General features: G+C 34.5%; 1 protein-coding gene across 1 annotated transcript; it reads left to right on the top strand.

The window, feature by feature from the left end:
• Positions 1-147: 147 nt before the first annotated feature.
• Positions 148-26,426, top strand: LOC137921625 (ATP-binding cassette sub-family A member 17-like). Its single transcript, XM_068764423.1, has 18 exons — positions 148-315; positions 1,510-1,615; positions 3,359-3,453; positions 5,211-5,375; positions 6,042-6,258; positions 8,237-8,430; positions 10,109-10,249; positions 11,622-11,751; positions 12,414-12,568; positions 12,958-13,185; positions 13,436-13,574; positions 14,607-14,850; positions 16,894-16,955; positions 18,154-18,263; positions 19,207-19,435; positions 20,551-20,775; positions 24,591-24,815; positions 26,299-26,426. Exons 1-18 carry the CDS (start codon positions 148-150, stop codon positions 26,424-26,426), a joined length of 2,961 nt encoding a protein of 986 aa, XP_068620524.1.
• The last annotated feature ends 391 nt before the right edge of the window (positions 26,427-26,817 follow it).

Genomic DNA, 26,817 nt, shown 5'->3' with positions numbered 1-26,817 from the left:
TAACCAACGTCACTGTCATAACACAGATGACATTTAGTGTACATCACAGAGAGATTACAATACAAAATTATGTTTAGCTTTTATTTAAAACTATTTTTTGCTAAAATTTAACTATATCAACGGGTGCAAAAACGGTTTGAATTCACAATGGCAGTATTCACAGTGCTGATGTGGAAACATTTCGTAGTGAGAAAACGTCGGTATGTGATGACGTGTTTGGAGATGTTCACACCTGTCTTATTGTTGCTACCTCTTGTTGGATTTCGTAATATCGTGACCAATATCACTGAGGACATCCCGAGAACAACACCAACGGTATGTAAAACATTTATTTCCTACTTAAAACATCAGGTGGCTCAAACAATATGTCATACTAATAATGGAATATATTTATACATAAGTGTTGATGAATTTTCTTAAATTGTACGAAATTTATAGTTGCTTCGTATACCAAAAAGACAGAAGTTGCTAGAAAACATGCATATGATGTATGTTTTCTAGCAATATGATCATGTTATTTATTGGCTTTATCTATCCTGGAACAAACGTTTTACAGCTTAAATGATTTACGTTCTACGGCTTAAATTAATTTACTTTTATTGTTAAAAAGTTTACTTTTATTCCTAAAGAAGTTTATTTTTATTCCTAAGGAAGTTCATTTTTATTCCTTAGGCTACCTAAAGTGTCTCGTTCATCTGTAGGTCAATGTATACAATTTAAAAAAAAGTGACGCGGTACATTTATCACTGTACGTTTTAAGCATAGGCTCTGCCAAATGGCATATTACTCTGTTCCAGACTATGTTCAAGATAAAGATGTTTGGAAGCGAATCGCTCTAATTAAAAAAAAACACAAACTCCACAAAGTTTCTTGTTGTTCTTAGATGTTGGCGCGTTACGAACTATCATAAATTTAATTTTAAACTGACGATTATACACGATTGTAATAAAGAACTGCTTATATTACAAGAAAAGTATTTTAATTGTATTAGCCGCAAGAGTGTTAATTTTCTTTATGTCAGTTTATATTTTGTAAGTTTGTAATAACATTTAAAGGAATCAGGCGTTACCTTGCGGAAGTCCATCCTAAGTAAGAAAAGGATCAAAATTTAGCCACTTCAGAGATAGAGAGAGAACTCTGTGTTTGGCACTAATCGATGTAACATAACTCCTGAAGATGCCCCGTGGAGGGGTGAAACACGTGTTGAGTAATTTGGCGGTGGCGGTTGTGTGATTCGCATTGTTTGCCGCATACGCATTTATCAGCGGGCCGGCGGGCGGTGCACTTTGTTGCACGACTACCACTGCATGTGCGGAATTGGCTAAATATTGGTCCCTTTCTTACTTAGGATGGACTTCCGCAAAGTAACGCCTGATTCCATTAACCGTTTTTCTGATGATAGAGGGTAAGTGGGAGGAATACTTTCAGCGGACTATCTACCATTGCATGTGCGGAAGTGGCTAAATATTGGTCCTTTTCTTACTTTGTAGTAACATTAATTTGTTTCAGGCAACTGCACCCCAAGTATTTTACACTCCGGACACAGAGCTGACACGAATGTTGATGGAGCAAATCTCACAGGCTCTCTACATGCCTATGTACAATCCCTTGCCAAGTATGTCGTGGGTTTGTTAACTTTATCTGATATACTGTTTCTTCTTTGGATATGGCGTAGTGGACAAACGATACAGATAAAGATAAATCATCATTGAGTCAACATTGGAACTTTTTACACATGGTTGCACAGACAATTTTATAATGGCAAATTATATAAACAAGCGATGTTATTTGACTTACGACTTTGGAAGCTTCGTACTTACGCTAGCAATCGGGAATTCGGGACTATTGCTATCTCGCTTGCTCACACCGCGCTAGAAAATTCTTGATTTCTCTCCTATTTTGAACTTTATATAAAGGCGGCAAGCGATGTTACTTGACTTAGCAGTTTTGGGCGCTAGATTCAAATAGCGCGCGCGCGAGATTCAAATTACTCTTCGAACACTTTTTTTGGTTTTATTCTGTAATAGAATTCAATATTTTTCGAATGTACGAGAGTATTATTTTTGCTACCTTCGGGCCACCAGTATTCGACCGGCGGGCCGCGGTCTGTGCATCCATGTGTTTACAGAACTCTTATTGACAACTTATTACCTATTTATTTTTTAATCTATTTTATTTTAGACTATACTGCTTTGCAAGGTGTTATAATTGTGTAGAAGCAGGAAGTAACACCGCAACAACATTTTTTAATAAAGTTTAACGATACAGATTTATATATTCACTTTATCAGATATAACCTAAATGAAATCAAAATAATCAGGCGACATTACTACCAAGAATACTTGTCATTGAATTATTAATTTACTGAATAATAAGCCTTTTTATTAATTTACCTTTGATATGCTTTTTTAATTTTGTAAATGGTACTCCAATAATGTTTTGCGGAATATTATTAAAAAATCTGATTCTGTTTATTAGAAATTAAATAGCGAATTTTGCAGTCGAAACTTTGGTGTTCCCTATTTTATTTTAATTTATTATAATTAGCCTATGTTATAATGTTGACCGCTTTAAGCCGCTACCTCAAGGAGATGCGTAGCCCTTAGTCGTAAATTGGTGTCTTTTGTAAAACAAATATATTTTCAATATACGCACCTATACCCAAAGTATTAATCTATATGAAATAATGCTGTGGAAATAACTAAAATACACTATCCATGTTGTATTAATATCAGGGTAGCGTTTTATATTCCTGACGGCATAAGCTGCAGCACTAAGCCTGACCGCAAGAACCTCGATGTGAGGCTTCAATTGAAGGTTAGAATCAATTGTGAGATCAAGATAACCGTTACACAATTTAAAACATCATCATTTATTATTATATTATATAGGGTGTTTGATTTAAAATTCAATAAACCAAAATTTATACATTTATTTTTTTAAGAATTTAAAACTAAGTTGTTAAGCATAAACCTATTCGATATTTACATTTATACATCTGTTAGAAACATATTATAATTAAACATTAAAATGATAAGACTGTATATCTGTATATAATAAGACCGGAGACTATGGGTCCTATCATAATCAATTATTAATGATTATGTTGTAAAAATATTAATAATATTGATTCGTTTTTAATATCAACGGATTAGAGGTTGTAGTGGCAGAGTGTTTCCAATATTATGATACCAACCGTCAGACGCTCCCTGCAAGGCTATGGTCTCCCTCAATGATCGCTACGGTTACCCATTCCTGTGACCTTGATTATGTTTTCTGTCTACCTTGGGTAACCTTTCATTCCCAACAGCCATGTTCATAAACTTGATTAATTATTATATATTCATTTTTTCAACAGAGAAGTACCAGAGATATTACCTGTCACCGAGAGCGAGGAATTCTGAAGCTAGTTTTAAAGCCATGCAAAACGTGGACGGCGTTGTTGTGTTTGAGGTATACAGGTGATTGGTTATAGATGTAAAGTTTTTGAAGGGGTGAATGTATTAACTCATTTGTAGTTAATTAATTTATAGAACATTCTTTCCAAAAGTCAATGGTTTTAGAAATCTAATATATAAAATTCTCGTGTCACGGTGTTCGAACTTGAACTCCTCTGAAACGGCTTGACCGATTTTTACCAAATTTTATATGCGTATTCAGTAGGTATGAGAATCGGCTACTATCTATTTTCCATGCTCCTAAGTGATAAGGGTGGTCCACCCCAAAATTTTTATTTTTAATTTTTAAACAAATTTTTTGGTTTTTATTTTATTACGAGTATGATACAGCATACCAAAATACATACAACCCTAAATTTTCACCTCTCTACGATCAACCCTTATTTTTTATTTGTTAATTAAAAACTTTAATTTTTTTTTGCAAAACAACGTTTGCGGGATCAGCTAGTAATAAATAACGTAGTGGGATTTTTATTAATGCCTGTAAGTCTGACAATACGAAGTCCAAAGTATAGTATTAACCCTTTCCACTCCAAAGCTGTTATGTAGCATCGATAAAATTTAATTGTATTATAGTATCTTGCGATTCTAGAATATGTTTCATTCATTCGTGATTCAAACATTTTAGTAACAAAAATCTTTTCTGTTTTAAAATTTTCCGTGAAAGAAGTATTACACCATGTCGAGTATCACTCGACAATGGAGCTTGTGGAACAAAATCAGTGTCGAGTGACACTCGACATTGGAGTAGAAAGGGTTAAGTGTGTATATTGACTATTGTTTCGAATGAAGCTAGTACTATTTGCCCAGGGAATTTTTCAGCTTCTTCGGAGCTATGTATGTTGCTTATTTATTCTCGGTTGAAGTTGATGCTGTTAGTCCGAGGGCTTTTACAGATTCATCAGAGCTGAGTTCACGGAGTGGAAGGGTCCATAAAATTAAGAACTTAAAAATAAACCATGCTAGTCGGAGGCGTACCAGTTACGTGAAGTCGTTCGCATGTAGTAAAACGTTATACCCGAGTAGAGCTGTGTAGTGTTGATGTTGTGTATGCGGCTTTTAAATAAATATTACACTAATTTTTAAATAAATGATCACCTTTCAGAACATGAAAGGCGATAGCTTGCCAGATTTCATTAATTACACAATACACATAAAGTCATTGAAGAAAAGAGTATCTTCGATGTCAAGGCGGAGATCGTACGAATACCTGGGTAAGTATGCGTGGTTGGCAGCGTGCGTACAATGTTCAACATTCATGATGCCTACTTAAATTGGCTGTATTATAATTTTCAGACGACCTGGGCGAGGCTTTTCTAAGGTTACAATGGGCAATTGATTCGAGTTTTATAAAAATGAAATCTAATTCGCCCAGGGATTTGCAGGTAAAGGAATATTCTAGAATATATAGATAATATAGACTTAAAGGAGAGTCTATATAACGTAATTAGGCGCAAAAACCTCTAACAGACTAATTCCATATCCAAAGAGTTAAAAAAAACAATGACAGAATAGCGCGATTTATAGCAATGACATTAAAATTAAATTTGGAACAAAAAAAAAAGCGAATTATAACCAGAAAAGAAAAAAAACAAAACATTCTTAATTCAAAATCTAAATGGGCGTGTTATTGTTATGTATATTTTGCTACTACTCTGCAAAACAAAAGTCGATTAGTTTGTATTTCGTGGAATATTTAAACTTGCTTTCACGATTTAAAAAGTAACCTAAATATTATTACAACAATTTTAGAACATCACAATGAAGCAGTTCCGACGCAGCGGCCACGCGCCAGACCCTCGCAAAGTCACTGACGTCGTATTCTTTGTCATCAACGGAATAACCTTCCTTGCGCCGATGCTCTCCTTCACGTTAATCATGTTACGGATAAATGAAGAAAAATCCTCTGGTATTCAGGTACACTTTGAATTATAACAAATTCATTTCTTTATCAACGCCTAATGCTTTTTGGTTTTCGCCTTTTGTAATATATAAAAGATAAAATTAATTTATTTAACATTGGAACTTTTAATAAAACTCTTATTACCGTCAATATATTACCTATTTATTTTTTAATGCTTTTTTGACTCTAGTCTGTTTCGCAAGGTGTTATAGTTGTGGAGAATAAGAAAGAAACTACACAACAATACTTATTTTAATAAAGTTTAACAATACAGATTTATACATATACACTTTTTCATATATAGTCTAAATGAAATCTAAATAATCAGACATCACTGCCAATGATTCTTTTATATTCGTTTATTGAAAATTACGCTTTTTTCGTCCTTTAATATGCGTTTTGAATTTTATTAATGGTAGACCCATAATGTTTTGCGGCATTTTATCAAAAAATCTGATTTCGTTTAGGACAATTGAATTAAAGACTTTTTGTAATTAAAACTTTGGTACAGTCAGTTTTTTATTGTGCCTTATATCACTATAGAGGTCTTTTATTTTATTTTTTAATTAATTACGATTTTTGTAAATATCCTGGGAGGCCACTGTAAGAATAAACAAATAGAGCATATCTAAAAGAAATATTTTCATGCAAATTTTAATGACTTTTTTTGTAAATTTCAGGAGATCGTGGAAATGGCGGGTGTGACTCCAACTATGATTTGCTTCACCCAGTTGTTGAATTCGATCCCGCCGTCAATTATCATCGGCGTCTGCGGCACAATGCTGTGCTATGCGGTTCCGATCCAAGCCCACCCTGTCATCATGTTCCTCGGGTGGTTTTTGCACTTTCTGACCATAATTGCAATGGCTTTTGTGTACAGTTACCTCACCAAGACGGGTGAGAGATGCTTTCCATCATGTAGCTTATTTCCATCAAGTATTTTTTGAGTATACAATCATGACTATTTTTATTCTTCCTAAATTGTAATAAATATTTTTTTTAATTTTTGTTGAGTCGTATTTCAAGCAACTAGATATATAAAGACAATCTTTTATTTAACACATATATAACTAAAGAAAAATCAAAATTGAACACAAAAACTAAACTGTAATATATAAATTAGATCATGATCATGATTCGGTGACAAGAATCATGCATTAGCAAGTTGAAATGGGCAATGGGCAGTCCACATGGCAGACGGCAGTTGGGACCGGCAAAAGCAGCTTGTAAAGTCCGTTTATAGCAGCATTTCCCAACGTGGGACCCACGCCACATTGGTGCAGTCGAAAATGGAATCCACACGTGTTTAACTCCTTCGTTTTTTTAAATTTTAAAAAGGTTTGAAAATACTGGTCTATAAGTCAGACCTTGTTAGGGTCCTCGGAAGAAGCTGAATCCAGGCGACTTCCAACCGCTCCTATTGGAAAACTAACCTAACCTTTTTTTTTTTGGTGGGGGAAATCTTCCGGTTTTCAAGATGCCCTGCCTCTGGGGGGAGGACAGGGGTAACCTAACCTAACCTAACCAGCTGTTAACGTCATTTGACTAAAATTATTATGTGTCTCATAGTAGTATGTGGTTATATGATCAGAATGAATAGTTGGACGAAACACTGATTTTCAATCATGACCCAGATTGTCACTCGATGATCTGTAAATCAGTGGGTTTAAAGCAAACAACACCTCAAATAATACATAAATATTATAATTTATGACGCAAAATTTGTATATTTCTAATAATATGCACGTTTTAGATCTACATACGATATCAGTTTCAATGTTTGCGTACATTGGGTCGTGGTTTCCCATCAGCATATTGGGAGCTGGTGGATTTACACAGACTGGTATATTTCTGAAAGGACTCTTGCCGCATACTCCATCCATATGGTTCTTTCATCAAGTGTATATTGCAAATTATTTAGGTAAGTATACCAATATTATTGTCGAATGTTTTATGTCTTATAGCTTTTGATTTAATTGTTATGGTATACTAGATGTCCTTCCACGCCTTCGCTTCGCGTGGCCCGTACTGTGTTTTGTGAAAAATGATAACTTAATTTTATTGTAATGGTTTATAGTATACAATTTTTTTTGTGATTGACGTTTTTTAATTTAGTCTGTGGTTTATGTGGGAAAAAAGCGCCATGCAACTATTTTACTAAAAATTTTTCCGTTCTCTCTCTAAATAGGAGAATTATTTGTGTTTTAAATATTAATTGTATAATATAAATTAGCTGAATATCGATATAAAATATCCAGCGTTCCAATTTTATTCACATATATTTAAAAATATATTTATTTATACTAATAATAATAATGTAAGTAATACAAAATTATAACTAATCCTAATGGATGAAGGAAATTGTTTTCAGAACTGTACATCAGGCTATAAATGAGTTATCTGAATTCTACACATTAGCATTGATCTTGCTTTATGGATTACGACCTCTGAGGTCTCTCTAAGGATCTATCTATCTATCTTTAGGGAACTTGTATAGTAGAAATGTCATAGCCAACAAAAAATTATTCATTTGAGATTATACAGGGTGTTTGGTTGTAGATGTAAAGGCTTTAAACGCGTGAATGTACAGCGGGTTGCATATCAAAAAGCTTTAAACCTTTTTACTTATTTCAAATCACTCTATAATGTGTAATATTTTTTTTCTATTGAAATTCGAATGGCCAATAATTTCTGTCAGTATAAAGTCTGCATGGACAATAGTAAACCGTATTAAAAACTTTTTACTAAATTATCATATATATTAATTTTGAGAGTATTGATTTTTGTGCAGGATGTACCATATAATAATTGACAGGAATTGACTTATACATTCATATATTTAGATAATTTACATCTATAAGAAATCACACTGTAGATGGCGGAATAGATTTTTCGAACTGGTCTGGACAGCTTCATCAATACGAAGACGGCGCGAAGAGCGGTAGCGTGAAGCTCTCGTGTATAATGCAGCTAATTCAGATCGGCATATGTTTTATTCTGTCCTGGTACTTAGAGCTGGTGAGGCCGAAGAAATTTGGAATCCAGTGGCCCTGGTATTTCTTATGTCAGGTAATCTTACACTTCGTATTCTCTATTTCGTATCTTTTAATCTTGTAATTTCTTCTTTCGTTCGTTCCTTTTAAACTTGTAATAAACTCTGTGTTTGGCACTAATCGGTGTAACATAACTCCTGAAGATGCCCCGTGGAGGGGTGAAACACGTGTTCAGTAATTTGGCGGTGGCGGTTGTGTGATTCGCATTGTTTGTCGTATACGCATTTATCAGCGGGCTGGCGGGCGGTGCATTTTATTGCACGACTACCACTGCATGTGCGGAGGTGGCTAAATATTGGTCCTTTTCTTACTTAGGATGGACTTCCGCGAGGTAACGCCTGATTTCATTAAATATCTTTTAAATCTTTTTTCATTTATTTTTGAAGCAAAGAAAAGGATATACTTTGTCTGTTTTTACTGTGATTGTTGTAGTCATCTGTCTACGATTTAAGAACATACAGTGTAACGACTCTGACTTATCATGCAATAAATTTAGTAGTAGTAAAGAATCCTATTACAGTGTAAAACATTGTATTTTTATTGGTAATACGGTTTAGGCATATAGTCTACACGGTTTGCTAAAACCTTTTTGTTAATAAATAGAAAACAAAATAAAGAAAATATAAAAAGCTATTTTAACACGATTTTCCACTATCTCTCATAATCCTATAAGATTTCCTGAAACAGCTTGGTAATGAGTTCATCTAACTACAGTATTTTTATTTATTTCTCTCGTATATACGTATTTTTTTATAAGTGAAAACTTTAAATTACCAAATGCGCGTGCTGCAAACAATACCAAACACAACTACCACCGTTAGTTCGGTCAACACGTGTTTCGTGGAGGGACTACGGTGCATCCTCAGAAGTAATGTTACATCGACCTGGGTGTCACTGGTTGTGTTTTGTTTTGTAATTCGCATCATTTGCCGCACTCGCATTTATCAGAGGGCTGGCGGGCGGTGCACTTCATTGCACGACTACTGCTGCATAGCGGAAGTAGCTATATATTGGTCCCTTTCTTAAAAAGCGTGATGTCAGCAACCTTGACATCTTTCTCAAAAAACATAGTTTCGGAGAACCTTATATTCGTTGAATAAGCATTGTCTTAAGAGATCTGAATGCTCTGGCCGTTAAAATGCGTCGTGAGTTGGGATCCGCTAGTTAACAATTGCGCAGTAGGTACGTAGTGGCATATGCAACCTAACTTCAACTAGAAGATAAGTAATGTAGATAAGGTAAAGCATTGATAAAGTCGATTTATTCGAACTAAGTCTTGAAGTGATGTACCGGTGCAACGAACTCAGTTCAATCGTCTCCATTCTTTGTCAAATTTCAAAAACTCGTTATTAAATTTATGGCAATGTAAATGAAGAGTTGGGTTTTTATATAATATATTTTGATTTTGTGTCAAAAGATTATTCTTAATTATTTTTAATTTTTGCTTTCAATAATTTTATGCATTTATATTTCATAGTATGTTTGCCATCTATTTCTTTACGTAATGTATGCTGATTTTTCAATGTTAACTTTAGGGAGAAATTATATATATATATATATATATATTATATATATATATGTATATATATATGTATATATATATATATATATATATATATATTTATAAACAAAATAAAAATAAAACGGAAACCTTGATGCTCTATGGATACAAAAAATCATTGGTAAAATTTCAGAAGTCATTTTGGAGTAAAAAATCTGACGTCATAGAGTCCGAGCTAATAGGGAAGGTCAACCGTGACCCTTGCTACGATAAATATTTCGAGGAGCCGCCCGAAAACGCGCAGGAGATAGTCAACGTTGTCAAAGTTCAAATGGTAAGTTTGCATATACAGAGTGTTTGGTTAAAGATATATCTAATATATAAAATTCTCGTGTCACGGTGTTCGAACTTGAACTCATCCGAAACGGCTTGACCGATTTTTACCAAATTTCATATGCGTATTCAGTATGTCTGAGAATCGGCTACTATCTATTTTCCATACCCTTTAGTGATAAGGGTGGTCCACCCCTAAATTTTTTTTAAAAATTTTTAGACAATTTTTTTGGTTTTTATTTTTTTATGATACAGCATACAAAAATACATACAAACCTAAATTTTTACCCCTCTACGATCAACCCTTATTTTTAATGTGTTAATTAAAAACTTTAGTTTTTGTTTGCAAAACAACGTTTGCGGTATCAGCTAGTAAGCTATAAAGGTCTAGATATATAGCTAATTTGCTGTCAATTAATATATGACACATGCTATACAGCGAGCTGCGATAGCTCAGCGGCGCAGGATCGAGACTTGCGATTTTAAGTCGCGGGTTCTATTCCCGAGATTTAATGTTATGTAATTCACACTTTGTGCTGTGATTGCCACTGCTTATAAACAAGTTTCCAGAGGATGGGCAGCAGCGTTTTCTGGGTAATATATCACACCGCTATCGCCAATCCGCCTGCTAAGTATGGCGATTATGGTTTATCCTCCCATAGATATCTGTGGGTAGGCCTATATCTTGCAGTGAGTTTTTGTGGACTGAAACGACGACGACATCCTATAGAAATACAGTTGGTTTAAAAAATAGAAGATAATGCGATGGTAACAACAAGCGTTTTCAAAATTCGGATCAAGAGGAAGAATATTTCAAAGTATTTATTTTACACGGGTTAGTTGTAAATAGCTGTATAAAGTTTTCAATATTTAAAAACTACTTAAATATGTATTCATTTAATACCTTAATATAAATAAAACCTAGGAAAAATATTTTTAAAGTTCGAAATACTTTATATTACAATTAATAATTGTTTCCTATCTTTCGCCATAGATTTGTAATGCCAGATGTTTTTGGCCTGTGACTTTCTCTATAGAACAATTAAATGAATGTAATATGTTTTAAAGTGATCACTTTCTGATAAAGAATGAGATAAATATTGATCCATTTAAAACATGGTTGCACAGACCGCGGCCCGCCGATAGCAAAAATAATAATCTCGTACATTCGAAAAATATTGGATTCTATTCCAGAATAAAGCCAAAAAAAAATTATTACCTTTACTTCTGGTGGCCGGCCCGCCATCAGTTCATGATTTTTCCCAGTGACCCCTAGTCTTAATAAGTCTGTGCAACCATGATTTAAACCTTTTACATTTACAATCAATCAGCCCGTATTTAAATCTATATTAAAACGATTTTAATAATCGCAGGTTCATAAAAGCAACCGCGCCACCGTGTTTGCACTGGACAACGTATCAATAAAGTTTTACAAAGGTGATATAACAGTGATCATTGGACATAACGGAGCTGGGAAGACTACGCTCATTTCTATTATTGCAGGTATATATATATATATATAATAATGAATCAAGAATGAGGAGATTTGTAGGCACACGAAGTAGCCCAACGGATTGGCAAGCGGATTGGCAATTGATTTGGCACATTTGGCCAAAATAGAGAGACTTGGTTGAGAGAGAAAAACGGCCAACTTTCGAAAAGGGCTCTTTAACAATCGAATTGCTGTGGGACGTGGACCCCACGTTGGGAAACACTGCTCTATAGTGTCTTTGAGGATCAAACAATACATGTATCCTACACAAATTTCCCTATAAATCGTTGATTACGTATCAATTTAAAAAAAAGTCTTACATTTTTTTTACAAGGTTGGATTTATAGATTTTGAATACACGATTTAATAAAAAGCTATTTTGTTACAAATTCAAACCATAGCATTATTAATTTGGATTTGCAGTTTATATAAAGATAACACAAGGTTACAATTGGATAAATAAATAAAGAAAAGCTAAGATTTGTTGTTATAGTAGAGAAAGAAGAAAGATTGTACTCGTATTAAATTCATTTACTGTTTAGAATGGCAATAATTAAAAAAAAAGTTGACTTTTTTAATTTTCTGTAGTTCAATTTCGATTTGACGTTGATTAATGGGAATCTAAAACAATTTTCATTGATTTAATTCAAATTGATTTTCTCGGTTTTTACAGGAATTTTGGAGCAGACATCAGGCAGAGTGTTCGTTGAAGGGTTGGACACGATGACGCATCGTTCGCATTTGCGAGGGAAAATCGCCCTCTGCCCTCAGCACTCTATATATTTTCCCTATTTGACAGTTAAGGAGCATTTAATATTTTTCTCAAAGGTGAGAGGGATTATAAAATAGTTAATATATTTCAGCTTATATAACACATAGAAAATAAAACCTTGAAAGCGTTATTCTTGGAGGGTAATGTTTTAAATTCACTTTCGTCACTGGTGAGCGTGTAGTCAGCGATCAGTTTTACAGACAAATTTTGTTTCATTACACACTTTTACATGTTTGTGTTTGTAGCATATACTTTAAGTGATTTTTTCAATGATAGCTCGAAATTTTAACAAAATAAATAAACCTGCAGTCACTATTGTATTTTAAAATGCCTTGTTTTGATTGACGACTTAAAAGTGCTTGTAATACCGCCCGAAAAAAGAATATTTAGGTTTCGATTTGTCAAGCTATTAACAAAATTGAATATATATTTCTTATTTTATTAGATAAGAGGCGATTCGTCGAGAAAAGCCTTAGAGTATTCAGAGGAGATTCTGAAGCAGTTGGACCTGTTCAACAAGGCGTCGTGGACCCCGGGGAAATTATCGCACGGCATGCTCAGGAGGCTGCAAGTAGGCTGTATGTTGTGCGGCGATGCAGACCTGCTGTTATTGGACGAACCCACCACAGGACTTGACGTGGAAGCGAGGAGGGAGCTTTGGGATGTATTGTTGGTAAGTATTTATCGAGGAAACATAATTTTAAACATCATATATCTGTCACGCTTCAAGCTACATACGATCGAAATTTAAAATAACAGAATAATGAAAATACAGTAAAATAGCATATCGCCGTTGTTAAACGAATATCTGCTATTTGCTAAAAGCTATGCTAATTTTAAATGGATACTGTTAGTCCATTAAAAAGAAAAAAGTTTTCATTGAAATGTATTAATAATGTATTTTCACTTGTACTGATTTCAAGACACTGCGAGGTCATCGAACTGTGATAATGACGACGCACTTTCTGGAGGAGGCCCAGATCCTCGGAGACCGCGTGGTGGCTCTCCACTCTGGCATCATACGCTGTTATGCAACTCCCATGTATTTAAAAAATGCTATTGGTAATTTTTTTTTTACATTATCTTAGTATGGACCTGACTTAAGACTTAATAAGAAGATTCTTTTTAATTTATTTATATTTGCAACTTGGTAATCGTTTATGCAATGGATGGCCGTTGGTGCCGAAAGGTTCCCGAGTGGTAGGTGCAGCGAGGTTAGGCTCTCCCATCAGATAGAACTAGGTCCGTCGTTTCGAAGACCGGTCGTTGTAATCTTTTAGTGACACCCATGCCTTGCAATGGACATTTTTCCACTGAAAAGAAGAAAAAAAATAGTACATTAAAATCACTATCTTCTGCAATGAAGGCACGCCTAGAGAAAGTGATTAGCTCAAGTGTGTAACACAAAACAAAAAGATGATAATTATTTCATATATAACTAAAAAAAAATTACGATAACTACATTAATGTAAACATAAATTATTGAGTTTCATAATCATTTTGAAGCTAATTAATTTAAAAAATTACACTAATAGCATTAATTGCACTTATAAATAGTACAATTATATTTTATTTTTTATTTTATTGATTTTGAGGCCGAAAGTTTTTTTAATGGAATTAGGCGTTATCTTGCGGAAGTCCATCTTAAGTAAGAAAAGGACCAATATTTAGCCACTTCCGCACATGCAGTGGTAGTCGTACAACAAAGTGCACCGCCTGCCACCAACTTTTGGACTCTGTGTTTGGCACTAATCGGTGTAACATAACTCCTGAAGATGCCCAGTGGAGGGGTGAAGCACGTGTTGAGTGGTTTAACGGTGGCAGTTGTGTAATTCGCATTGTTTGCCGCATACGCATTTATCAGCGGGCTGGCGGGCGGTACACTTTGTTGCACGACTACCACTGCATGTGCGGAAGTGGCTCAATATTGATCCTTTTCTTACATAGGATGGACTTCCGCGAGGTAACGCCTGGTTCCATTAAATATTCCTCTTTTCTCTTCCTATGTTCGGTTCGTCTAGTGGAGGGTCTATCCACGCCGTGCCTGCTGACTTATAGTCGAAGATGTAGATAATAGTGATGTTCTAATCACAGGTAGCGGATACCGGTTGTCTATGACGACTATGCAGTCACCAGATTTGCACAAGATGACTTCGATAGTGAGGGAGGTGTCCCCCGACGCAGTGCTCAGTGACAAGATCATGCGGACTGTCGTGTATGACATACCGCCGGCCACTGATATGCCGGCGCTCTGCAACCGGCTGGAAACGATAAGAGCAGAACTCGAGTTGGAATCGTTAGGAATTGGTCACGTGACGCTCGAAGAAGCCTTTATCAAGTAAGCTCTATTCATTAATGTCCAGCTACTGTGGTAAAGTTTCTTGTTGATTCTTCACAAATCATAGCCATCTTAGTTGAAGAATGTGCCATTAGTTCACTGTTTGATTTTATTCATCGATTTATTCTGGCATTATTTCTATGACATACATAAGGGATTACGTGTATATAGAGATATAAATAAATTAATTTAAATTTTAACTGTTTGACTGCTACAAGGCGGAAAAAGTCCTTCGTCATTTTGTCTTGAAAACTGCGTCGCAGTTACATTGTATTTTTGTTGACCGTGATGTACGCCTCCCTCCGATGCTACATCTATAACATATCTTTATTTATTTTTTACACCTTACCGCTTGATACCGTCGTAAGGGACAATCTTAAAAAAATATTAAAATCGATTGATTGTCTAAACGAGAGTATTTTATTTGACAGCGTCAAGTCAAAATATGTCGCGTTGTTTTCGTGCGTTCTTGCATGAATTGCCTAGCAGTGAAACGGTTAAAAATTTTTTTGGAAATCTTATATATTATCATGAACAGTAAAGTCTGTATCAGTATGGGTACATACTATAATTATCACGCTTGGAAGGCAGGTTGTCCATTGCACTGTGGTATTATGATACGTAGTGGCAATCCTTTGTAATTAATTTTTATTTATTTATTTTATTTTATTCGGAAAACAAACAGTGTCTTACAACTACAAATAAAAACCTAAATAAAAACTATACACCAATTACATGTTTTCGCACATTGATACACAAACATAAAAAACGCAGAAAGTAAAAAACAATAAAAAATACATTATTGCCTTTAAGTTGAGCCAATACACTAAAGTTAATATGAAGCTATCATCACGCTCCAGAACTGTCAAACCACGCCTTCGATAAAGTTTGTTTAAAATTATGCGTGCTAGAGACAAACAAATCTAGTTCGGGGTACCGAGCTAGTTTGTTCATCTCTCTCGCTGATTAATGCACAATATGTGTATAAGATTGTATACCGGGAACTGAACCCGCGACCTACGAACGCAATACATAGTCCGCTACTGAACTACTACTGCTCCAGTCATAATATAAATATCATATTTAAATATACTTTACTTAAGTCCGTGAATGGAGCTTTCAAATCATTCAGTAAAGCTTTACTATGACTTGGATGGAATTATTAGTATTACGTGAATTAAGTCTTGATTTATTTAAATTATAAAGCAATTTCTAAACTATTTACGATAATTATCATTTCAGTCGAATCCTTTGATGTTTATTCAACAGTAATTATTTATTTAGATACAATATTTAGTTGGAAACATATCATAAACATTTATAACATTGTATAAGCATACAATTTATTTATTTACTTTATTGGAGATAGACAGTAACAAAAGGCAGGAAGAAAGTACAAACTTAGAAGCTTAGAAATATAAAATTAGTTACAGTTGTTACCTTATAACTATCTCACTGAGAACATATAATGATTTGTAGTCAAACAATGAAAAAACAAATAAAAATAAAAACAACTAAACAGGGATCAAAGACTATGGTTTATATATTTATATTATGTTTATTTATATATTTATATTATGTTTGTTTATATATTTATGTTATATTTATATTACGGTTTAAATTACATTGTATGTACTCAATAATTTCGAACGAAATTGTTTTTAAAAGATACGAGAGAGCACGAGAATATATCAATATCACTAACATATGAATTGTGGAGGTCACACATTCTGTATAAGGGTATTCTATATATTCTGTATATTCTATAATTCTTGCAGGGAACCGCATTGAGACGATAAACTATCTAAAAAACTAATGCCTTTCATGTGAAACTGATATACCACACCCATTATTACTTAAATATTTTAATAAGTTGTACTTAAATAAATTATAAGTATTACTGTGAATGTTATGCCTAATAAAAGGTACTTTAGCAAAAGTTATTTAATCATGTTACGTAAAAGAAAATGCTTGGAGCAAGAGCTATGGCGTCTGTATTAACCAATTCGTAGCATTCTTGACATGTGTCTATTTTGGCCACAGATTATGCTCAGATGTTCACGTGAACGGGTTCTATGAAAGCGAACCGGATCTTAAGAATCCAGGTGAGAATTGCGTCTCATATTTAAACTCTTTAACCATATCTTACGATATACCTGCAACAATACATATATGTATATGATATTATGATATTTATTAATTGGCAACACATATATAGGATGGGCCAAAAATTTTTGCAAATAGCAACACTTGATTTCTCCAAAACCGTGAGAGTAAGGGGCGCGCGGGTGCCAAAGGCGAGACGGAGCACATCTCGACGATGTAATTTTTTAAAAATAAATTTTAATAAATGATAATTACGGTAAATTAATCATAAACAAAATAGCATTTGTACTTTTATTTCTACACATGTTTCAAAAGTGCAAAAATTTATGGCCCATCCTATATATGCATACAGGATGATTGGTAATAAGTGTAAAGATTTTAAAGCAAATGTCTAGCTTATTTACTTATACTATTACTTTACTTATCGTCAGAATCTAACTCGTTTACCATGTTTATCATACTTTACCTATGAATTTATCTTAGGATATTTATCTCATTAATGTTTGGAATAAACTAGTGCGGATAAATAAAACGTGTAATTGTAACGGCGATCGGAAGCAGATTAACACGGTAACTTCAGCTGCGAGTTTCAGCTAGTGCGTTGTAAGGTCATATAGACCCCAAGAATACTTTTTTTCATTGCGACGTGATATCATATTTGCCCACAGACGGTACAAATTAACTGTCAATCAATAAGGCATTGTAATATCGTTGTTTTTAATGCATATATATAAACGGAATAGTCATACCTTTGTAGTTCAAAGTAATGATGAGATATTGCTCCCGTTGTGGGGAAATAAACACCAGTTTTCTCTACGCACACGATGCAAGATATGCGTAGGGGAATGAAAGGGTAAGACAGATGAAATGTGTAAAGTCAGGAAAAGAATGAAGGATCTTGAGATACATGGCAGAAGAGAGCGAAAATAAAACTATTAAGTGAAGAAATTATTGAAAGAAATAAAAGTCCCTAACCCAAAAATAAGTTAGGAGTACGAGAGGGCAATAGTAGGCCATTAAAAAAAGTATGCGTAGGTCAATATGACTTCGAGCAGCAGTAAACGTGTTAAGTTTTGCTTTACTTTTCTATTATATAATACTACGTTAACTGTGTTATCTAGTTCATTTGTCCTAACATATAAGGCTTTAACCAATCATCCTGTATAATCAGTAAGTAACAATAAAATGTTATTTCAGATGAATTCACCTACAATCACGGGTGGACTTTGTTCATAACGCAGACCCGGGAGTTGTTTAAGAGGCAATTGGACTATTCGGCATGGAAGCTAATGGCTTTCTTGAGTCTCGTATGTTATTATCATTATTTTTTAGTAATATTATAGAACAAGAAAGGGGCTATGAGGAAAACATAGCTCCTAGAAGTAGGGCCAGGTGTCACCACCTCTAAGGTCTCTGTTGCACAAAATGATAGAAGAAATGACCATTGTCTCGTTGGTGAACAAAAAGACAAGCCGTCTGATCTTTCAGGATTACTGTTGAAAAGTTAAAGGAAACGTAATCAAAAATTATGAAAAACACACACAGACTAAGAAATAAAAAATAAAAGAATCGTAAAATGTTAAATAAATATAGAAAACAAAATGAATGTTGTAGAGTAAGAGAATGAATGGTAAACGAAAGCAGGCGACGTATGAAAGGTAAAGGAATGAACAGGAACGAGAGATAATGTGAAGGAAAAAAAGAATGAATGAAAGATATTAAGATGGATATTACAAGAGTGAGGAAATAAATAGAACATGGGAAAGTTATCAAGCCAAAATTGCCTCCATGTGCCGAAGACGGGAATGTACGAAAGGCCCCCAAAAATACGGGCCCCAAAAAAAGTCTAGGTCTACGGCTTCGGATGAGGAATTTAAATATGGGACGAGAGTCCCTAGCGTAACAATCATAACCAAAAAAATTACATGATTTTTTTTCTACGATAACTATAGAATTCATCAACTGTATATCCATATATATATAAAGCTAGCGATATAGCCCAGCGGATTGTCAAGTGGCAGTATTCAGGTCACGTAGCGCGAAGAACAGATGGTCACTTGGACTTTAAGGTGTTAAAGTTAAGACCACTAGCAAGTGCAGCGTTGGACATCCACTCATAAGGTGGACAGATTTGTCAAGGTCATCGGATGATGATGCTGGCCCAGCTGTGGGAGGCCTACATTCAGCACGTGGACGTCTTAAAGCTGTGATTATGATGATATCTCTTTCACGATCTATTATCTTTTTCAGCAATTCTTCCTTCCCTTCATCTTCTGCTTACTTCTAACTTACGTGTTAAACAATCCGAGAGAGCAGGAGTATTTGTTAATGGATCTAAACATGTATAATGAAGTGGATGCCCCTGTTGCTACCTACAACCTTCGTAGCAACCTGTCTAATAAAAATGAGGCCATTACTAAGTTAAAGAACTTCTACCCCCACTTGATATTAAGAGGACAGAAGGAGAAAGAAGATCACGGTGGGTGTACATCTTTTTATTTTATTTTCAAAATAAGTTTAAATTACGAGAGAGTTTTTAAAACAATCTATGATATTTGAACAAGAGACTCTTAGAGAATAATAAAAAAATGTTATGACGGTACATAGTCGACACACACAAATATGTTTATATATATATATATATATATATATATATATATATACATACATACATATATATATATACATATATCTGTGTATATATGTAGCATTTGGGCTCCGTATTGCTGGCCAGTACGACCACAACACTTTTATGTAAAATCATTCTTGCGCGTTCGAATTTAAATTTCGAACGCCGATTTGAATTCGAATGCCATCAGTGATGTAGACGCTGCCATTGCGTTTTTTTTTCGCAACTTCTCACATCCATCGTTATGTGGCAGAGACTTTTTATAATACAGGGTTAAACATTTTTTTACTTTCATTTTTGTTTACATTGTTACTTATTCTATTTCTTTTTTTCTCTATCTGTCCGCTTCTTGATGCCTTTGCGTTAGTGTCATATAAATTGTAAAAAATCTTTGTATATATGTAAATACATCTTCATCACAGTTGCTTATCATCTTCCTCGCCAATGTGCTCGGGTGGTATCTCACCTCCGTCCACTAATAGCATATATATGTGTATATAACAATTTGATCAATGTGCATAAGAATATGAAAATAGCTATGAACATCGTTTCAAAACTAGATATAAAGATAGTCAAGTATCATATCTTTATATGGGCTTTAAAATATTAGTAGTTCTTTTAAAATTATTTTCATATTATAAGTATTTTCTAAGTGATTATAATGCTTAGGAATGAATTTTATTAACCACTTCGGTATGAACGTCGACTATAGGCAACGGCCACAGGTGAATGCGCACAGCCGGCTCTTGTAACACATTTGTGATGAGAGTGTTTTACATTAAAAACGGATATTACATATTCATATTAAGACAATGTTTGTTTTTTTTTTACTTGTAATTGCACGTGCCAGACATCTGAATTTGATTGATTTTATTGTAAAAATGTCTACAAAAAAAATTGTCGGAGTCGTTATGGATACTTTTATCTATAAACGAATATTTATATTTAAATAAATATATTTTCAGATAAATTATGTGACTGCGAGAAATGTAAAACGCACAAGTGGACGTTTTCGAGGAACATAATTGATATCTACGTAGACGATAATCAGGCGAAGTTGAATTACGATAAAAGCGTGAAACATTCCGCTTCCGTCGGTCTGAATTTGCTCAGTAACATCATCGCGGCTCAGCGGCTCAACCGGTTGCCGGAGAAGGCGATAAACATGCAACTTGTTTATGGGAATTGGAGTTGGATTCGTCCGAAAGACGAAATCAACTGTTACTTATTCGCAACTTTAACGACTTACAGTAAGCTTATATTAATTAATTCTTTTTATTCTGGACAAGAAATTGCGATTGGGTAGTATTGGGTAAGTAACTACTTATTTCAGCCGTAATGTGTCTACATCATGGATGCACAGACCGCGGCCCGCCGGTCAAATACTGGTGGCCCGCCGACAGCAAAAATAATACTCTCGTACATTCGAAAAATATTGAATTTTATTCCAGAATAAAACCAAAAAAAATTAATTACCTATACTTCTGACGGCCCACCATCAGTTCATGATTTGCCCGAGTGGCCCCTTGTCTTTATAAGTCTGTGCAACCATGGTCTATATACATAGGCCTTCCACATAAATTGTCAATAAAACCTGGTCGGCTTGCATCCCGCACTTTCTAACAAGGTCTTTTTTCTGTTATTTAAGCCACCTGTAATCCTCTGCAGCCGAATGGCATATGTCTAGAGTAAATTATTTATAATTTGATCATCACAGGCCATTACTACCGTCATTATTTTGGGCATTACACATTTAACACGATTAATGTCGGCAAAGATTATATTACTATTTCTCTTCTGTCTGTGCAGATTTAATTATTATCTCCTTTATTTATTTATATATGTTATTATCTACTTAGGGTCATTTATAATGATTGATATAGAATCAGATTGAGTTCACCCATGCGTTCATCAACTTTAAATGTTGCAAATGCATCCCTGATCTAAGAAGTTCATCTTCTATCCATCCTGCCTTCTTCTATCTCTTTCCCTCTCCATCTCCTTCTCTATTCCTACTCTCCTTCCACTACTCTGCAACTACGTCTACACACAGTAGGACAAGAAAGAGAAGAAAACTGTGACTAAGAAATTATTTGATAAAAATGTGATATAAATGTATGATATAAAGAGAAAAACAATAAATTAAAGAATAGTAAAATGTTAATAAATATAGAGGAATTAAAAAATAATATTAAGTTGCAGTCTGGAAGGAATAGTGATGTAAAAGAGGCGATGTATGAAAGGTAAAGGAATGAAAGGTAATATAACAAAAAAAAAGAAGAATAAGAGAGAGATATCACGAGGAATACAAGATTTAGTAAATAAAAAAGAACGTGAATAAATTATTAAGGAAAAATTGTCCTTGTGTACCCATGACAGGGAATGTACGAGCAAACCTTATACACACTTTTCCTGAAGAAGGAGGAGGATTTTATGGATTATTATAAATTACTGGCAGAGAACACCAAATGATAAATAATGATGTAAATAAATAAATAAAAAGATGATTTTGTAACTTTGCAACAGCGACAAAAATCGTGTGGAAATATAAAGTGAATATCAAGCATTTGTTTATATTTCTTTTAAATTTTTCAGTAATATTAGCGACAGCAATAAATGACGTCACGCTACCTTGCAAGGAGAGAATCACGAACACTAGATACACTCATATAATGGCAGGCTGTCCACCTGTTCTGTACTGGGTGGTCACCCTGCTGTACCACCTGTCTCACTATCTACTGTTTCACTGTAGTGGGACCATGTTATCGGTGGCTATATTCGATAAAGATGGGACTTTGGATAATGCCGCAACAATGAGTTAGTGCTTTGATTGCTAAACGACTAGAATAATAATTGGTAAAATAAATAATCTCTTGCGAACATTTTTACGTATCAAATTGAATACATTACGTGTTGGTTATAGATGTAAAATTTTAAATTTTGGACAGCTTCTTTGCTGCCAGTTAATGTATAGTACACAATGTCTAAAAATCAATGGTTTCAGAAATAATAACGTAATGATAATGTGGTAAGAAAAAGCGTTCGAAATTCGAATTACTACATAATAAAATTATTTATTGTTTATTGCCAGAAGTTCTTGGCTTATCATATTCCTATAGTTTCAGAGTGATCACTTGGTACAGGGTAATTGAAATTAGCTTTTTGGTGATAAGCGAGCTAAACAATCACAGTTTTTAAGCTATTACATCTATAACCAATCACCCTGTATATTTTTTACAGTTAATTACGCAAATTACAATCATTTCATTTACCTACTAAATTGTGTTTGAAAGATCACTTTAATAATTCTGTCTGGACAATAAAAATGGGCTTAACACGTTTTCAGCGGCATTGATTTTACTATATTTTCCATTAAACGCGGTACAGGGCGTTTTAAACCTTTTCTTAAACCAGACATTGCGGCGTTACGAGGTCTAGTAAACCCCACCTCGTTACTAAACAAAAATATTTTTTTGGGATGAAGTAAAAAAATCAAGGACTTTCGTCTGGATTATTATTAATAATGAATTGATGCACTTAAATCTACCGCCGCCGATGGTTCGGTAACTAAGTTTAGAATATGTAAGTTAAATAAAGTACGGGATCTAATGCACCCCGTACCACTTTGAAAAAGGTATACTCCCAAAAAAAATAGTAACTTAAAATGAAAGTAACGATAAATTTAATTTTAATCAGATTTAGTAAATAAAATTAAGTTGTAATTATTAATCATAGCCAAATTATTTTAATTAAATTCTATTTACAACGCTTCCCGGTTGAAGCTAGCGCAGGGTGCTGTTCGAGTACAAGGTGTTTTAAACCTCGTTCCGCACTGCATCAACATTTTGTTTAATAAGTGCGGCACAAGTTTAAAAAAAACCGTATTTAGGTATGTATACCACAAAACCCAGGATCAATGGCACATTTCAGATGTATATTTACCTCTTTGCTATTTCGATTCAAACAGAAGTAACGTCTTCCGCACGACAGAGGAGTCTGTATTTTTTCGCGCCGCACCACAAGCGGGACCCAGACGAGATGTTACAGACTTCATTGTCCACTCAACGTGTCAAATGAAATGTTAAATTATTTTTACGTTACTTTATAAAAGCTACTTTTAAGCCCACGTTATAGATTACGTATTTAATATTTTATCTAAGAAGCAACGATGCAGTGGGTGCTTTATAAACTGATTGTTTCTTCTTAGCTATACCATAATTAAAATATTGATAATATTTTTAGAGGCGTTCTTTGTTGGTCTTTTCATTTGCGGAATCAATTACTACGTGTTCGCTTATTTCTTAAGTTTCTTCTTCAATGAGAAGACCACTGGCTTGATCATCTTGATACTTCTAATATACTTCGGTTAGTGTATTTTATATATATAATCATATGTGATGTTTTACATTTCATTTCATCGTTGTATACTGTAAAAATATTTAAGTGTATATATTATTAGTTTCGACTTTATTTACTAGCACATTCATTAGATGCATTTCCGTCGTAAGACATCGACAATTGGACATAGTAAGAAAAGGACCAATATTTAGCCACTTCCGCACATGCAGTGTTAGTCGTGCAATGAAATGCACCGCCCGCCAGCCCGCTGATAAATGCGTATGCGGCAAACAATGCGAATTACACAACTGCCACCGTCAAATCACTCAACACGTGTTTCACCCCTCCACGGGGCATCTTCAGGAGTTATGTTACACAGTGTATAGCGGTGCATTTCATTGCACGACTACCACTGCATGTGCGGAAGTGGCTAAATATTGGTCCTTTTCTTACTTAGGATGGACTTCCGCGAAGTAACGCCTGATTCCATTAAATAATTGGACATAGTCTTCAGTGGCCTGGATTCAACGTCTTTCGACGACAGTAAAGAGGTTGTCAATCCAACTTGTCAAACGTCGTACATTGTGATCACCCGTAGTTTATACCAATATTACTTAAAACAAATAATTAAGAATATGGATCCTTCAAAATCTTCACTAATTACCAGGTCTATTTTCGCCACTCATGAGGTTCGGTTTCGACGCGTTAGAGGCGGAAGCTATGCCCATGTTGATCATGGATCACTTGAGCATGTTCGTACCGATGCACATGTTCATGCTGACCATAAAGCGCATGACGGATTCGGCCCGGTACAACATAATTTGCATGTACTACCATCAGTTCTGCAACGACACGGACAGGCCCCATGATGTCTACACCGACGTATGTTGCGGTAAGTTTTATATTCCTCTTGTATTTTACACTGGGTATCATGGCCACCTAAGCTTAGCCTTCCCCAAAGATCGCTATAATAACCAGTCTTATGTACGTTTACGATACGATATATGATACGTTTGCGATATACACCTATCCCCCGATTTACACGGTACTTGTTTTACACGTTTTCGCTTTTACACGGTTTTCCAAATAAGTTTTTTTCTGTTTTAATAACCGATTTTATTACCATGTCTCACAATGAAAATATTTCTGCTTCAAACATCGAATCGGCACAAATAACTTCGAGTGATGAAAGTGAATTCGAACTTCGATTCCAAAAAAAAAGAATGAGAATAATTACTGACAGTGAAGGATAATAAAACACCTTTGGTTTTATTTTTTGTTCTTCTGTTTAATGTCAATGCATTTTATTTTTATTTCTGTGTACACCAAAAATATTGAAAAAAAAAATCGCAACTGTTAAATAGCAAAATCATGCATTTTCAGCAAGTTTTTCGATTTACACGTTTTTCTCAGGAACGTATCTACAAAGTGTAAATCGGGGGATAGGTGTAGTCGTTTTGGTAGCGACTAAATTGGTAAAGGATATTTTGGTATGCTTTCCGTAAGTGTATAGATAGGTAAGATAGCTGTAGCTAAGTCCCATTGGCTTCATAATTGGCAATAGTCAATGATCATCAAGATTGACGAGTGGCGACCACGACCCGGTAGGCTCGATTGCAAGAAAGCCACACACACACACACACACGCACGCACGCACGCACGTACGCACCCGCGCACGCACGCACGCGCACACGCACACGCACACGCACACGCACACGCACACGCATACAAAAATTATTAAAAGAGTGAATAAATAAAAGAAAATACAACGTAAACTAACAAAAGTAAAAGTAAGGAAGTTAATGACAGGGCAGAAAATGCTTAAAAAAATTGATAACTAAGAAATTAACGTCACTGGGTCCCCATGACAGTAGGATTAGATTTCATCGTCATTTTAGCCATTGGACCATTCTCATAGACCTTTTAATAGATTTAAATTAGACCAGTTGGTAGTGATCTTATACAGTGTTGTCCCAGGCCCCTTTGAGAGTCTATTGATCTGCACATTCTCAGTTCGAACTCATAGAGAAATTTCAAACTAGGCCTCTAGTGGCTTAGTGAGAGAAAGTTAACTTACCCATGAAGCCTGATGCAAGAGACCACGTTTTGGCGCCCATAGTCCAAGTCCTCGTATAATACTTCGAAATGTACAGATACTCGTACATATGTATGTATTGTATATTGTAAAATGATACGTTCATTATACAATCAATAAGCTATAATAAAAGTACCATAGTCGTAATATACATGATATCATGCAAGTAATATACATGATATCAAGAGAGTTCAAAATTTCTCCAGTAGGAAATAAAAGAATATTTTTTAACGATTTTCGTATCGCAATATATATAACAATTATGAGAAATTTTATCCAGACAGGTCCATGGAGCATGGCTATTGGTTCAACCATTACGCAATGACGAAATTTGGAATGGGAATACCGCTCATAATTGTTTCAGCTCAGGCGTTGGTATTTGGGGTGAGTGGTCAAAGCAGTAATTAAAATTACACAGTTTGACAGTTTATTTTTTTTTTATTTTCCTGAACAAGGAATAGCGCCGTAGATGAGGATAACATAAAGATAAATTTCAACATTGAAACATCAAACAGAACTGTTATTGATGGTCAACTTATTATCTATTTATTTTTTATTCTCTTTTATTTTTTACACTACTTTCCTTCGCAAGGCGTTATAGTTGTGGAGAAGAAGCAAAAAGAAACTCCACAACAACACGTATTTTAATAAAGTTTAAATTAAACTATAATAATGTATATTTATTATGGATTACTGTTGGAGTGCTTATTTGAAATAAATAAATATACATACTTGTTCTTCAGATACGTTTTAGAGATGAGTTATTCTTGTATTATAACCAACAAAGGGACACAATCAA

This window comes from Battus philenor, unplaced genomic scaffold (assembly GCF_028537555.1).
Source record: "Battus philenor isolate CCGP_79_NKW_IND1 unplaced genomic scaffold, ilBatPhil1.0.hap1 SCAF_19, whole genome shotgun sequence".
NCBI classification, from domain to species: domain Eukaryota; kingdom Metazoa; phylum Arthropoda; class Insecta; order Lepidoptera; family Papilionidae; genus Battus; species Battus philenor.
Note: the sequence above shows the minus strand (reverse complement) of the source record. Positions and strands in the feature narration are given on the sequence as shown.